Genomic DNA, 15301 nt, shown 5'->3' on the forward strand with positions numbered 1-15301 from the left:
AATCCTTTAGCTCTGCTTTCCTGCATTTTTGGGTCTTTCAAAAGCATTCTGAATAGGCAATTCAGGAAGTAATCATCTGGTTGGTAGGCTACATTCATTTCCTCTTAATTTAGCTGGAACAGGTTGTTCAAGGCAGGGTGCCAAATTTCATTTAACATCAATTATAAACGGCAAACTGTAATTTTAGAAATATATCTAGGAGCCACTGCAACTTGAATAAGCATTCTTGGCATCTACAGAAGATGTCTGGAATGACAGACTAGGATTAATGAAGATGTTTAAGGCTTAGACTAGAAAAATTTATTGCTCAGATAGTTTGTACCTCTAAGATAAGCACAGATTTCAACCACAGGATAGTAAAAAACATCAGCAGTTGCTTCATCCAGACAATATCAACCTGCTCATTTTTTTAATAATAATTAATTTAAAAATTTTAGTAGTAATTCTATGATGAGAGCCTTAACTTTTTGGGAAAAAGACTTTCAGTGTCATAAGATACACTTCATAAAATACCACCTCTAATTTGAGCTATACATAGATATTTTTCTTTAAACATGAGGGTTGCTATTAAAAATCTCTGACAAAGACATTTTTCAGAATTTCTTTTTCTAAGACTCAACTCAGTTATAAACTAACTGATGCAGAAAGACCAGCAAAAACAGTTCTCTTGATATAATAAATAAAAATTATTCTTTTGCTTCCTTTGCTGATTCTTCTTCCTTCATATTGTCCCTATTTTTAGGCAGTCAGTATTTATGCACTGATTGATAAGAATAAAGAGTGTCTTTAGCTTAGAGAAATGTTATGTAATTTCTGTGAAGTACAACTTTTAATCTGGGCCGATCTAGTAAAGACATAAATAGGAGAGTGGAAAATTTTAGTCGAAAGAGTAGGGACCTTTGCAAGGGGGTTGTTTGGTTGCAGATGTGCTGCTTGACAATTTTCATAAGATATTTATTCTTAAACACACTGGGTTCAAGGAGACCAGAGAAGAGTGGTCAGGTAAGCATGCCATATTTGTTTGGATTGATTGATTGACTTGTTTGCTTTAACAACTTAAGATTTGTTGAGAGATTTCAAAATAATGACCTAACCCCACCCCAGGCTTAGTTTATAAAAAAATCATTAAAAAAAAATCAGGATCTTATTTACCCATTAAATATCATTTATACCTTTTAAATTTACTAAAAGAAAAATTTACAAGGTAATTTAATTCATTAAAGCACATATTTGTTTGTATATCTAAAATAACCAACATAAAAGGTGGCAGTATAATATTAGAAGTATTGTCAATTTTATTATTTATGAACTTCATCTTGCTTATGTTTGCACATCAAACATGAAGAGTTTAAATAATTAGCCAAATAACTGAGGTTGAAATTTCTCTATTTCTAGAAAAGTCAGTCTCTGCGTTGAACTATCTAGAGCAGCCTTTTGATTTCAAGATTTTTTTAAGCACCAAAAGAGGCAGGAAAAGCTTCATCTTTCTCTGTTGCGCTGCTTTCAATAGAAGGATTTGTCCTGTAAAATTTCGATTCAGTGAAAAGGCTGCACTTAAGGACCTAGAAAGCTACATGTGGCCTCAAGGCTGCAGGTTCCCCACCCCTGATTCTAGATACTTTTACGAAGTTTCTGTTTTGCTTACACTGTCTCAGTTTTATAGTAAATTATTTCCCAGAAGTAACTATATTTAGATTATCTTAAAAAGTAAGTTCTGGTCTGTTTTGGGATCTACATTCTTATAGAAAAGTAGTTATGTGATAATCAAGAAAATTAGACCCTGGCTGGGCACTGTGGCTCACACCTGTAATCCTAGCACTCTGGGAGGCTGAGGTGGGAGGACTGCTTGAGGTCAGGAGTTTGAAACCAGCCTGAGCAAGAGTGAGACCCTGTCTCTACTAAAAATAGAAAAATTAGCTGGGTATAGTGGCATGTGCCTGTAATTCCAGATATTTGGAAGGCTGAGGCAGGAGGATTGCTTGAGCCCAGGAGTTTGAGGTTGCTGTGAGCTAGGTTGACGCCATGGCACTCTAGCACAGGTGACAGAGTGAGACCCTAGTCTCAAAAAAAAAAAAAAAAAAAAAAAAAAAAATTACACCCTCATTTAATTAAGAATCTTCTAAATTACCCGGGATTATGCACAAAGCTAGACCAAATAAGTCCTTTTCTGTCATGAATATTCAGAATAAGGGATAGAATGAAAATATTATAACTTAAAAAATGTAGATGCAGTAAATTTCCAAAGTTTGGTATTTAGACATATATAAAAATTAAATTCAGTATATTTGTGTGTGTGTGTGCTGGAGAAGATAGATATGATTGGATACATTAAAAATTTACATGGAGACATTCTTTTTCCAGAGAGCAGCTGGTATTGATATTCCAAAAAAAAACTGCCCTTAACGCTGTGGCTAACGGACTAGACTAATAGTGATAGTCTTTCTTTCTAAAGGTACCGTTTGCTTCCTCTGACCACTCCCCACCCCAGTTAAAAGTTCCAGTGATAAGTGATAGGGCAAGTTTCTTTTAAGACAGTTACAAATTTTAGTACATAAAAGGGTATCATATAATCATCAAAACACATTTACTACACTATGACTCATGGAAAAAAGTGAAGTTTAAGGCATTTGTAAGAGAAATGCATTACCAATTGCTTCTCCCCTTTAAGTGGCACATATAGGCATAAAATATAAATGAGAAAAAGGAATATGTTTTATAATGTGTCATGAATCAAATTCTGGGGTGGCCTTCACAATGCAGAAACAGATATGTCAGTAGGATTAAGGTGGCAATTTTATAAGACTTTCTCCTAAGTAAACAGTTAACGAACTATAACTCAGGAAAATGACTTTTCCAGGCTTCATGAATGTGTATTTCTAATATGACTAAGGTATTTAAAAATGATGGAGATGAACTAGTGATAGAATGATGAGCTAGAAGACTAAGAAGGACGTTCAAACACCTATTCATCCTTTAACAGCTCCTTAAGTGTGACTTTCTCCAGAAAAATTTCCCAACCCCCCAGGCAATGTTAGGTAAGGATACCTCCCTAACAGTCTCTTCATACCTCTCTCACATTTCTTATCAAATGTATTGTCATTATCTGTTCAGGTGTCTATTTCCTCCACTAAACCTTGGGATCCTCCAGGGCAACGGTGGGTCCCATTCTCTTTTCACATCTCAGAAATGTGAACAGTGGTTTGGATACAGCAGGCATTCAGTAAGCACTCAAGGAACCACCACTGGGTTGCACAAGAGCAAGAGTAAGGTCAGATCAGTGTCAAACACAAGGAGGCCAGACTAGTTGCTATTTTCAAATTTCTGATAACTGACTCTACAATTGTAGAAGAGTCTCTGGCACCTAATTTCTTCACCTGAAGGAGGAGACCGCTAGCAGCCCAGACGGGTTGTGTTTGGCCTGAAGTGTTTTCTAAAACACTGACTCTCACTGCTCTTGGGCAAGCATTTTTCCATTCCCTAGTCTCACAGAGCCCCGACCATTTCTCAAGATCTTACACCTTCACACTTAAGTGTCTGCCTGAGCCCTGAGGCATTTTAACTCCTAACCTCTAAATTGCTCCCACTTCTTGTCCTTTAAGAGAACAAAGAGGACTAGGGGAGTAGGGAAGAAAGGAAAGAAAGAAAGAAAGATGGAAAGGAAGGAAGAGGAGGAAAGAAGGTATAAGAATGCAGAAATTTCAGACTTATCCCTAACAATAACCATTGGTTTAAATTATGCTACATCCCAACGTTTTCCAACCAGTAACGTGGAACATACGGATTTAACAGGACATACCAATTCCCAGGGAACTGGTACTATGAATCATAGTATGAATTCATACTAAATAGAAAAAAAGGGCTCAAAATTGATGTGGGTGGGCGGGAGTAGGGATATAGATTCAAGGAAGACAGGTATTGCCTTTTCAGTAATTTACAATTTTAAGATTGACACATAAATCTTTTGGAATTTGAAATATTTGGAAGAGTATCCCACTAATTGCGATAAATATTTTAACTATGTTATATTTCTTATTCCAAGTAAATAAAGACAATATTGCAAAAAGAATGAGATATTTTAGCAGGTTTTCTCCACTTGAAAGAAAAATGTTGAAGTTTCATAATAGCTTCCAAGAAAACAAAGTAACAAAGTGACTATTTCTACTTTGAAAAGAGATGTTTATGGAGAATTATGCCTATTTAACTACCTTCATTTTGATGTTAATCAATTAGTGGAAATTCAGTGCCAGTGGTGTGCTGGTAAATGTTTAATGACCAGTCTTCTAGAGCCAGGGGTAAGGGGAGATATCTGATTTGTAGTGTTTGCCAATTTTTCTTCTTCTTTCTTTTTTTTAGAGATGGGTCTCACTACATTGCTCAGGCTGGACTCCTGGGCTCAAGCAATCCTCCCAACTCAGGCTCCCAAGTAGCTGAGACTACTGGTGCACACCACCGTGCCTGGTTTGCATTTGCTAATTTCTTAGTGAAAATACTCCCATCGTGACTGGTTTCAAGCTACTAACATGATGTCACTGAATATGGAGTTATGATGAGATTATAACAATCATTCTTACTTGCTGGCTCCAGCACACACTGGAGTGTGCAATTTATTTTTCCTCTCCTAACCTGGATGTTATTACTCATTATACTAATATAATATCATTTAAGAAAAAAAGTTGAAACTTGCATGAGCACATTGTTATCTCGATTACAAATTTTTTTTTGAAACAGAGTCTCACTCTGTTGCCTGGGCTAGAGTGCCATAGCTCACAGCAACCTCAAACTCCTGGGCTCAAGCAATCCTTCTGCCTCAGACTCCCAAGTAGCTGGGACTACAGGCATGCGCCACCATGCCCGGCTAATTTTTCTATATATATATTTAGCTGTCCAGCTAATTTCTTTCTATTTTTAGTAGAGACAGTGTCTCACTCTTGCTCAGGCTGGTATCAAACTCCTGAGCTCAAACAATCTGCCCACCTTGGCCTCCCAGAGTGCTAGGATTACAGGCATGAGCCACCACGCCCGGCCTCGATTACAAAATTTTATGATCTTTCAGTGAGGGACTTCAATCATGAAAATAATACAATTCCAAAGGGACCTAAAGAAACCACCAAGGCCCAAGGTAAATGCTGCTGCAGGCAGAGGCTAATCCTATAGATAAATGATCTGATACCTGACAAAGACGGTGTACCTGACAAGTGTTAAGTTTTCTTGAAGGATAAGCTGTACATGTTCTCCTGTATGAATCTGATCTCACCGTAGCAGCCCCAGGTGGGCAGAACTGGCATCACTGCCACAAGTTCATTACTAAAGCAAACACTGCACCTGCAGAGCAGATTTACTCAGCACCATTGCCATGTGCAGACCAGAAATGATCTCAATTGTCAACTCTAGGAAAGGGGAAAAGTCAACTCTAGTAAAGGGGAAAACCATACAGAAGTTTTTCTCCAAAGTAGATTGAAAGAATTCATTGCAGTAATCGAAGTCAAACACAATGTCAAAAATACTACACTATTCATGTTGCCAATTCAGTTCACTGTTGGCTCTGAACCCATTAGGAGAGGAAATACCTCAAATGAATTTGTAGCAATTAAGGTATTTGCTAACATTTATGATCATTTTATTCAGCTAAGAGTAACTCTTACGAACCAGTCAATAATCTGTTTTAAAAGTTTTCTAGAGCAAGCTGGAGACATAAATAAGCAACTACTGAGCAAATACCTCTATTGGAAATGGACACTATTTGACTGTAGGTTCCCTAGAGGTCTTTTCTTACATTCTGACTCATATCCTGAATATTCACCTGGTGACATTCTCACACATTGTGACATCTAGCCTGAAGCTGTCTGCACTGCCATCTCCTCTCTCAGAAAGACATTCCACTTCATATGCTGCTTCTTTGTGTCTTTCTTGACTATATGAAATGTGGCACAGAGTTCCACATGCCCACAACTTCCAGAACAAAAGCACTGAGATGCAGATGCAATGCCCATAACGAGAAATGAATATGGCTGTAGATTGGTCTTTCTGACCCTCTGATGCCGGGAGATTGTGAAGGGCAGAGGTTTTATGCACATGAGCACAGTCCGTGGACATGTGACAAACATTAATGTATCCAGCACGCTGCTATATTAACAGAGCTTTGGCTTTGGAGACAGGGTTCCTGGATTTGAATTCCAGCTCTATTACTAGCTACATGACTGGGAAATCACTTCACCTTCTGAGCCAGTTTCCTCATCAATAAAGTGGGGAAAACCTACTTTATGAAGGCTGCTGCTGAGAAGAAACTGAGAAAATCCTCATAAAGCATTTAGAACAGTTTCTAGAACATAATACACAATAAATGTTAGCTATTATTATTATGAATTAGATACACAGATGAAATAAGAATGGATATTTTAGTAAGTAGATATACTATGGCATGTAGTTTCCCAGGTTTTTGCTATATTCTGCTTTTGAAAGCAGTTCAAATGAGTGGTTTGGATTGTTTTGGAAACAGTTTAGAATGGTGTCATTCTGACTGGCTGAATGAGCGTATTCAGCTATTGCATGTTCTGAAAACTATGTGCCAACCAGGGCATTGCTTCACTCAAACTATGTCCATCTTCTCTCCTCAACGTAACGGGAGACTACAGGAAGAGACTGTAACTAACATCTTTGCCTTTAGGTTTTCATCCTCACAATACACCTTTCCCGTTGATACTATCCTTCTTTTCACACAAAAATGATCTTATTTCTTTCCTCCACACTAGCTAATTTTGCTTATAGGAGAAAAAAAAGAACTCGACATGATCCTCAAGGCCCCCACAATCTGGCCTTAGCCTATGTTTCCAATTTTGGTTTGATGTCTTTCTACCCAAAGCTCCATATTCTTGCCAGACTTGATTATTCACCTAATTCACCATGTATTTTCATTTGCTCACTCATTCATTTGTTCGTTTCATTCAAATACTTCATGCTTACTTACTATATGCCAGAAACGCTGCTAGGTGTTAGAGATTAAAGATTAAAAAAAATGCATGGGCTTAGCTTTAAAGGAGCTCACAATCTAGTAGAAAAGGTGTGTAAACAACTCATCATAAACCAGCAATGTGATAAAATCTGTAACAATGGTGACTCGCCTGTAAATTCCTTTTGAACCCTTAGGAAGAAGCAATGACTTCTGCTGGGGAATCTGGACAATGTTTCACAGAAAAGGTGAACTTTATCTTTGGTGTTAAACAATTAGGAGATTAAGTATTATTCAATAGGTAGATAATAGAAAATGTTTACCAGGCAAATAAAATTTAAATAAAACCTCGACTACATGAAAAGTACCTATAACATCTAAGGAAAAGCAAATACTTTAGTGGGTATGAAGTATACCTATGGGGAAAAAGATGGTAAAAAAGGTTGTGGATAAACTGAAAACAGTGTGTATGCTGTGATGGACCAAGATGTCTTCCATTTTTGCTTTGTTTGCCTAGCAAGTATTTCCACCCCTCTTGTTTTAGAACAGACCTTTCCACCCTTGCTATAAAGCAGGTATCTGATCCAGGATTGGCCAATCCAGGCAACGGTGGCTCAAATCATGTGCACCTTTCTGAAGCAGAGCCAGGAATAAACCCTCCCTGAGACTGGCACAGTCATTTGAAGAAAGATGTGCACTTTTTCTGTTCGTGGGTAAGCAAGGGCTGCCTGTGATGAAGTTATCTGCTCAGTAGAGAAGGCTCGTTTGCATTTGTAGGGAATGAGCCCAACATGCAAAAAGAAGGGCAAGCAGAGACGAGATAAAAATAGAAATAGAGTGAGTCCCACGGATGCTGGATTTCTGTTCCAGAAAGGGGATGAGGCCCTGGTATGCTTCCTTTACTTCCATAAGTGACTTTCAACAACTCAGACACATGGGCCAGTGAGTCTCTACTTAGTTTCAGTGAGTTTGAATTCAGTTTTTGCCATTTTCAATGGAAAGAGTCTTGATTGACACATCAGCCATATTAAGAACTCTGTTTAAGGCCGGTGCAGTGGCTCACGCCTGTAATCCTAACACTCCAGGAGGCCGAAGTGGGAGGATCACTTGAGGTCAGGAGTTCGAGACCAGCCTGAACAAGAGTGAGACCCCCCGTCTCTACCAAAAATAGAAAAAATTAGCTGGGCGTGGTGGCGCACACCTGTAGTCCCAGCTACTCTGGAGGCTGAGGCAGGGGGATCATTGAGCCCAGGAGTTTGAGGTTGCAGTGAGCTATGACCATGCCATTGCACTCTACCTGGGGTGACAGAGTAAGACTCTGTCTCCAAAAACCCACAAACAAACAAACACGTCTGTTTAACACGGTAAGGCAGTAGGAACCACTACAGAAAAATTTTAAGACACAAAAGGTTTACAACAGGTGAGTGATAGATCAAAGTGCACTAGAAAAAAAGACATTCTATAAAAAAGACACCTGTACTTGAATGTTTATAGCAGCACAATTCACAATTGCAAAGATGTAGAAACAACCCAAGTGCCCATCAATACCTGAGTGGATTAATAAAATGTGGTATATGTATACCACGGAGTACTACTCATCCATAAAAAAAATGGTGAGCTAACACCTCTTGTATTAATCTGGATGGAGCTAGAGCCCATTCTTCTATTAAAGTATCACAAGAATGGAAAAACAAACACCACACGTACTCACCATTAAATTGGAACTAATTGATCAACACCTATGTGCACATATGGAAATAATTAATTCAATGGCAATCAAGCAGGTGGGAGGGGGGAGGAAGAGATGGGTAAAATCACACCTAACAGGTACAATGCACACCATCTGGGGGACAGGCATGGACAAAAGCAATTTATATAACCAAATCATTTGTACCCCAGTAATATTCTGAAATAAATTTAAAAAAACCCACCCATGTTTAAAAAAAAAAAATGAAGTGCACTAGAAAAGCAGTTCCCATGGACTCAAGGGAGACCAGTTAGCATTTCATTTTTATGCATTTTAAGAATTTGGTCTTTTACCTTTAGAGAATTTCTGACTACCAAAATAGTCCGACAAGGCCCAGTTCACTTGGCACCTCTTCCCTAGTGCCATTCTGATCTCACTCAGATGGCATCAATAGCCCTTTGTTCTGCATTTCCGCAGCGCCGCACTTGTACCTCTGACATCCTGGTTCTCAAACTTCAGCGTCCATCAGCATCACCTCGAGGTCTTGTTAAAACTAGATACCCTGAGAGTTTCTGATTCAGCAGGTCTGGGCTGGGGCCTGAGAATTCTAACAAGTTCCAGGTGATGCTGATGCCGCTGGTCTAGTGGCCACGCTTTGAGAACCACTGCTCTCACCCATTTCTTGTAGCTGTATTCCAGTTTGTTTGCCTACGTGTATCCCTTGCTAGATTAAATATTCCTTAAGGATTTTCTTGTTTATCTTTGTACAAACCTCAATAGCTAACACAATGCTTTACACTGTGTGATCAGGTGTGGAGATAAAATAAACACCTTATCATAACACATTCTCTCAGTTACCATCCAAACAGAGTTTCTCAAAAAATGAACTGTGTAACTAGAGAAAGGATCCAAAGGCAGAATATATCCCGCCTTCCTCTGGGCTGCCTAATTTTGATGACATCTTCTACCTGGGCGAGGTATAGGGTGGCGTTACCTTAGGCATCCGGTGACGTTGTAGAATATATCAAAATCAAGCAAACCATTTGCTTTGGGGTAGTCTCCTTCAGGCCACCCCGAGTAGGGGATGATGATATTCTCATTCAGGGTGAGCAAGGCTTCTGTGATCATGAGATTCTTGAGTTTGTCGTTAGAGGACAAATTCCACAACAAACCTAGAAAAGCACAGAGTTACCATGAAAACAGTGCAGGGTGGGGTCAAAACAACGGCTAAAAAGTCCAGTTTAGGCCATCACCTCCAGAACTACAACTAGTTATTAAAAGGGGGGGGGAGGGTGGCGATGGCACCTTCCTCAACTGAAAGAGCCTACCTAGAGCTCATTGGATGGCCGTAAAGGCTGATCTATAAAAATGGTAAATATATAGCTTATGCTACAAAATCGTGCAGGCGTAAGTGAATCAGGAATGTCAATGAAAGGCAGAAATACTTAAACATTTATTATTGTTTCTCTCAAAAAGCCCTTCCACAAAGCTGACCTCACTGGGATAATAAACTCTGGGTTTACCAACAGGGAGTCTTGAAATGGTCTTATTGTAACTAAGACTTCAGCATTTTAAAAGTCATCTCCTGTAGAAATATCTTCTCCCACACCTTTTTCCTCACTACCTGGAGCTTTCACCTGACATTTTTTCTCCCAATAACAGCAGGAAGGGCCTGCAGAAAGCCTTTCCTATGTCTGTCTACAGGAGGCGGATCAACATCACCCATTAATGTTTATTGACTCCTACCCAATGACAGAGCTTATGTCCTCCAGCAAATTATGCCGGCTTCCTCATGTATTTTTTGTGTTATAGTTTGGCAGCAAAAGACAGACGAGTATTTTATCTGTCTGCCAACTTGCATGGTCTAAGTACTAATCTAAGACTAGTAGCACATTTACTCATTTCACTTTCCCTTTCCTCTTGAACCTCCTACATTAAAGAGAAAGACCATATAAGCCAATGTGGAAGAAATCGAGATAATAGCATACTGTACTTTCCAGGACATTTGTGACATAGAGAGTGAAGCTGGGTACTGAGGGAAAACAGGCAGTGGCATATACATTCAGAGATTACCAAAGCACTGGCGAAGGAACTGTTGAGCTAAAGCCAGCCCTGGCATATGCATTCAGTATTTGTTTTCCCTTCAATTACTTCTGATGCGGTGGAAGAAAGGCTATATACCTATGGCTTGTTATTCTGGTGACTCCCAGCAGGTGTACAGTCACCTTGCCATCTTTCGTACCTCAGTAGGTTACCCTAACTCACTATCACCCAGGACAGGTGAAAAGAGGAAAGACAGAAAGAAGGGATGACTCTTCCCTTTCTACCCTGTCCTCCTCACTGCCTGGTGGATAATTCCCACTTCTGAAATTGCGTTGTCTGTACGATGGAAAGAGGACACACAGATACAAAGGGAAGTCTACTTTATGAAAAAAGCAAACATGGTGGTCTTGGTGGAATTATGTGGTGATTATAATCTCTTCTGATTTTAATGACTGAAATAATAGTCTGTATAGTTAGAGCTTGGTAATTATTCAACCATAGTTATGTCTGGCCCAATCAATTAGAACACGTCAGGCCTAAAGCAGTCTTTTGGGCTTCAATGGTTTGCTTTGGCTGTGTGTAAGTAACTTATTTTTGAAAGAGTAACCACATCTCCACTGCAGTGTACACACAGCTTCCATTACACACAGTGCCCCTGGGTCTGGTATCTGTGAGGACTAGATTTCTGGCTTATGGGAAGGTCTTTTCCCCGATCAAACTAGCCTTGGGGGTTAGTCATGAGCAGCATCCCTCAGCTACAGGTTTTGCAACACAATGACTTCATTCCTTCCACTTCTTTTGAAGAGGCCCTGGAAGTGGGACAGAGAGAATAAAACTCAGAAGGTGGTTGAAAACAATTTAAAGGCAGGTCTGAGGTTGAGTTTTGGTTACTAAGCTACAAAAGAAAGTTAGAAAGAAAAGCTTCCTGAGTTCTAAATAAGTAAACAAATTAACAGCCTCCGCCTTCCAGAAGCTTAAAAATGGGAAGCATAATGATGTTTCAACTCTTTTTAAAAAGGACCACACAGGGCCTCAAAGGAAAAGTACACCTTACAATAAAAAGCAGAGAGGATTAATTTGAACAAAGGGAGTGGAGTTTTCTGTCAACAGTCAATATCCTTTAGAGCTTGGCATGCTGTATTATTTCTACATAAGTATATGGTTTGGGTAGTTTTACCATAATTTTTGATGTAGGATATTGCATAGAAATGTCATGCCTGTCAAACTTCTGGGTGGCAAGAATCTGGGAAAAAAACTAAAATGTTCAACAGAGATTTGGGATTATACACGGTATATATGCATACACCCTCACATACTCATACAAAATCAGTAGTAACCAACTATACATTGGGAAAATGTGTACAATAATATGAGACAAAGGGTTTATACTCTTAATATATAGAGTTCTTATATATCATTAAAAAATGAAACATCAGTAGAAAAATTGGGAAAATACTTAATACAAAACCAAAAGATGGCCGGGCGCGGTGGCTCACGCCTGTAATCCTAGCACTCTGGGAGGCCGAGGTGGGCGGATCGTTTGAGCTCAGGAGTTCGAGACCAGCCTGAGCAAGAGCGAGACCCCATCTCTACTAAAAATAGAAAGAAATTATATGGACAGCTAAAAATATATATATAGAAAAAAAAATTAGCCGGGCATGGTGGTGCATGCCTGTAGTCCCAGCTACTCGGGAGGCTGAGACAGGAGGATCGCTTGAGCTCAGGAGTTTGAGGTTGCTGTGAGCTAGGCTAACGCCACGGCACTCACTGTAGCCTGGGCAACAGAGTGAGACTCTGTCTCAAGAAAAAAAAAAAAAAAAACAAACAAAACCAAAAGATATTAGGGGCTAATGTACGTAGGAATGCATGTTCTCTAGTAACTTAGAAACACAAACTTAAACAGCTGGATGTAAGTTTCAGTGACTATAGAAGGCAAAACCAGAACCAACAAGTGAAAATTACAAGGAAGGAGATTTTGGCTGGCTGAAAGGATAAACTTCTAAGAGAGCTTTGAAGAAAACTGAAAGATTTAACTTGCAAGATCCAGCTCTGTCACTGAAGCAAATAAAAATTAGCTTATCCTTTATCAAAATGTTGACAAGGGGTTTTATCCTGAAATTAGAGCGTTAGACTGGATGAACGGTTTCCAAATGAGCCCAGTGACAAATCAGAGTCACATAGTCTTGGGCCACACCTCAAATTTACTGAGCCAGAATCTCAGGTTGGATTCTAGGAATTTTTATTTTAAAAAATGATTCCAATTTCTGACATTAGGAAACCAAGGTACTAGGTGACTCTAAATAGATGTCTCATTCAATGATCAGATTCTACGTTCCCTAAATATTAAGTTTTCATTTCTCACCTTTAACTTTTAGTCAATTTATTCATTGTACCTAAATACCTATTATTATAGTTCTTTGTTGCAGCTGGTCTGCCTGTAATTTTCTACCATGAGGCTTTCATTCTAGCCAAAACGAAAGGGAACTGGATTCTTTTAACACAGGGGTCCCCAACCTATGGTGAGTTGTATAATTATTTCATTATATACTACAATGTAGTAATAGGAATAAAGTACACAATAAATGTAATGTACTTGAATCATCCCAAAACCATCCCCCACCCCACCTCCCAGTCCCTGTAGAAAAATTGTCTTCCATGAAAACAGTACCTGGTGCCAAAAAGGCTGGGGACCACTGGGTTAAGGGACATAATTTGAATAATTATCAATTATAAGAGAAATAATAGCTACATTATCCAGAAATATACTGCCAAATGTGATGTTTGCAAAAAATAGCTAACTAGGCCGGGCGAGGTGGCTCACGCCTGTAATCCTAGCACTCTGGGAGGCCGAGGTGGGCGGATCGTTTGAGCTCAGGAGTTCGAGACCAGCCTGAGCAAGAGCGAGACCCCATCTCTACTAAAAATAGAAAGAAATTATATAGACAGCTAAAAATATATAGAAAAAACTAGCTGGGCATGGTGGCACATGCCTGTAGTCCCAGCTACTCGGGAGGCTGAGACAGGAGGATCCCTTGAGCTCAGGAGTTTGAGGTTGCTGTGAGCTAGGCTGACGCCACGGCACTCACTCTAGCCTAGGCAACAGAGTGAGACTCTGTCTCAAAAAAAAAAAAATAGCTAACTAGTAAAGGGGTCTCAAATATTAAAATCCACATTTAATAATATTGCCCTTTTAGGACAGGAAATATAGTCGTTTAACTGAATCTGCATTAACACTTAGGTAGCAAAACTTACAAATCTTATGACTAAATAAATCCCTATCTTCAGTGAAAAAGAATGAGGAGGAGGAGGAAAAAATGACGGCAATGACAAATACAACAAGGACAACAAGAAAGAGAACTGGTTCTTTTTAACCTTGTTTTTCAAAGTGGTCACAGAGCAGGAGGAATATGTTTTTACAACTTCCTTCCATAGATATACTCCCTCTTTACCTAAATTTTGCAGATCTTACCTAGAATATCAGATTATTGGAAAGGCCATTTATTCCAAGTTATACATAAACCCAGGATATCTTGTTGTACATCATGAATGCAAAATAAAATAATATACAATTGCCCAAAGAAGATGGATAATGAATATTTTATAGCAAAATACTTTAAATATTTTATTAAAATGCAGCAATCCAATTAAGTGTTTCCATAAAATATGCAGAGGTCAATATGCATTTTAAACAAATGACACAGACAATCACCCCCTGACTCGTCCTTATGTAATATGCCTCGGAGGGACAAGAACCCAGGCCTCTTTCTTATAATGACTAGTTTTAACCCAAGGCATTGCCCTGCTCACTCCAGCAAACGCTAACCATTCTGTGACCTTGAAGATGAATTTCTGAGACTAGGATGTGCTGTTCTCATTTCAATTAAAGTGACACTATCACACTCACTTGGTAGAGGAGAGAGAACAATTTCATGGGGGAAAGTCTTTGATTCTGAAGTCCTTTCATTAGAAGAGAGAAGAGCTTCCCTTTTAGGCTGGTACTGAAAATGCCAGAAAGGTCAGTGAGTTTACGTTCTTTCTCAGTACACAAAGTTCTGATGCTGCACTTCTCATTATACATAAAAACAGATGGTTCATTTTTTATGTTTCGGCCAGAAAAATCAGGATTTTATCTCAAAACACACCCTATTCTCTTATTTGTATGTAATGTAGATATTCTTAGGCCACAAGCCTCTTTTTCACATTTGGTTAGACATCTGTAGTTGTTGAGAAACTTACATGAACACCGCAGTTGGTACTGCAATTAAATATACAGGCAGGACACAAGTGGCAACCTAATATTAAAGGATGCAAAAGTAGTTTAGAGGGCTGGGCACAGCGGCTCACACCTGTAATCCTAGCACTCTGGGAGGCCTAGGTGGGAGGAGTGCTTGAGGTCAGGAGTTCAAGACCAGCCTGAACAAGAGTGAGACCCCTGTCTCTACTAAAAATAGAAAAAATTAGTTGGGAGTGGTGGCGTGCGCCTATAGTCCCAGCTACTCGGGAGGCTGAGGCAGGAGGATCGCTTGAGCCCAGGAGTTTGAGGTTGCTGTGAGCTAGGCTGACGACATGGCACTCTAGCCCAGGTGACAGAGTGAGACTCCGACTCAAAAAAAAAAAAAAAAGTA

The 15301-nt window shown here is 39.3% G+C and overlaps 1 protein-coding gene across 2 annotated transcripts in view; it reads right to left on the minus strand.

The window, feature by feature from the left end:
- The window catches only part of PKP2 (plakophilin 2), an 82533-nt gene that overhangs the window by 26641 nt on the left and 40591 nt on the right, over positions 1–15301 (minus strand). For both annotated transcript variants that reach the window (XM_069491651.1, XM_069491650.1), the window contains exon 6: positions 9628–9805. In XM_069491651.1, the coding sequence (XP_069347752.1) occupies positions 9628–9805 (178 nt within the window). The remainder of the gene's footprint in view (positions 1–9627; positions 9806–15301) is intronic.

The sequence above is a fragment of the Eulemur rufifrons genome, chromosome 16 (assembly GCF_041146395.1).
Source record: "Eulemur rufifrons isolate Redbay chromosome 16, OSU_ERuf_1, whole genome shotgun sequence".
In the NCBI taxonomy this organism is placed as follows: Eukaryota; Metazoa; Chordata; class Mammalia; order Primates; family Lemuridae; genus Eulemur; species Eulemur rufifrons.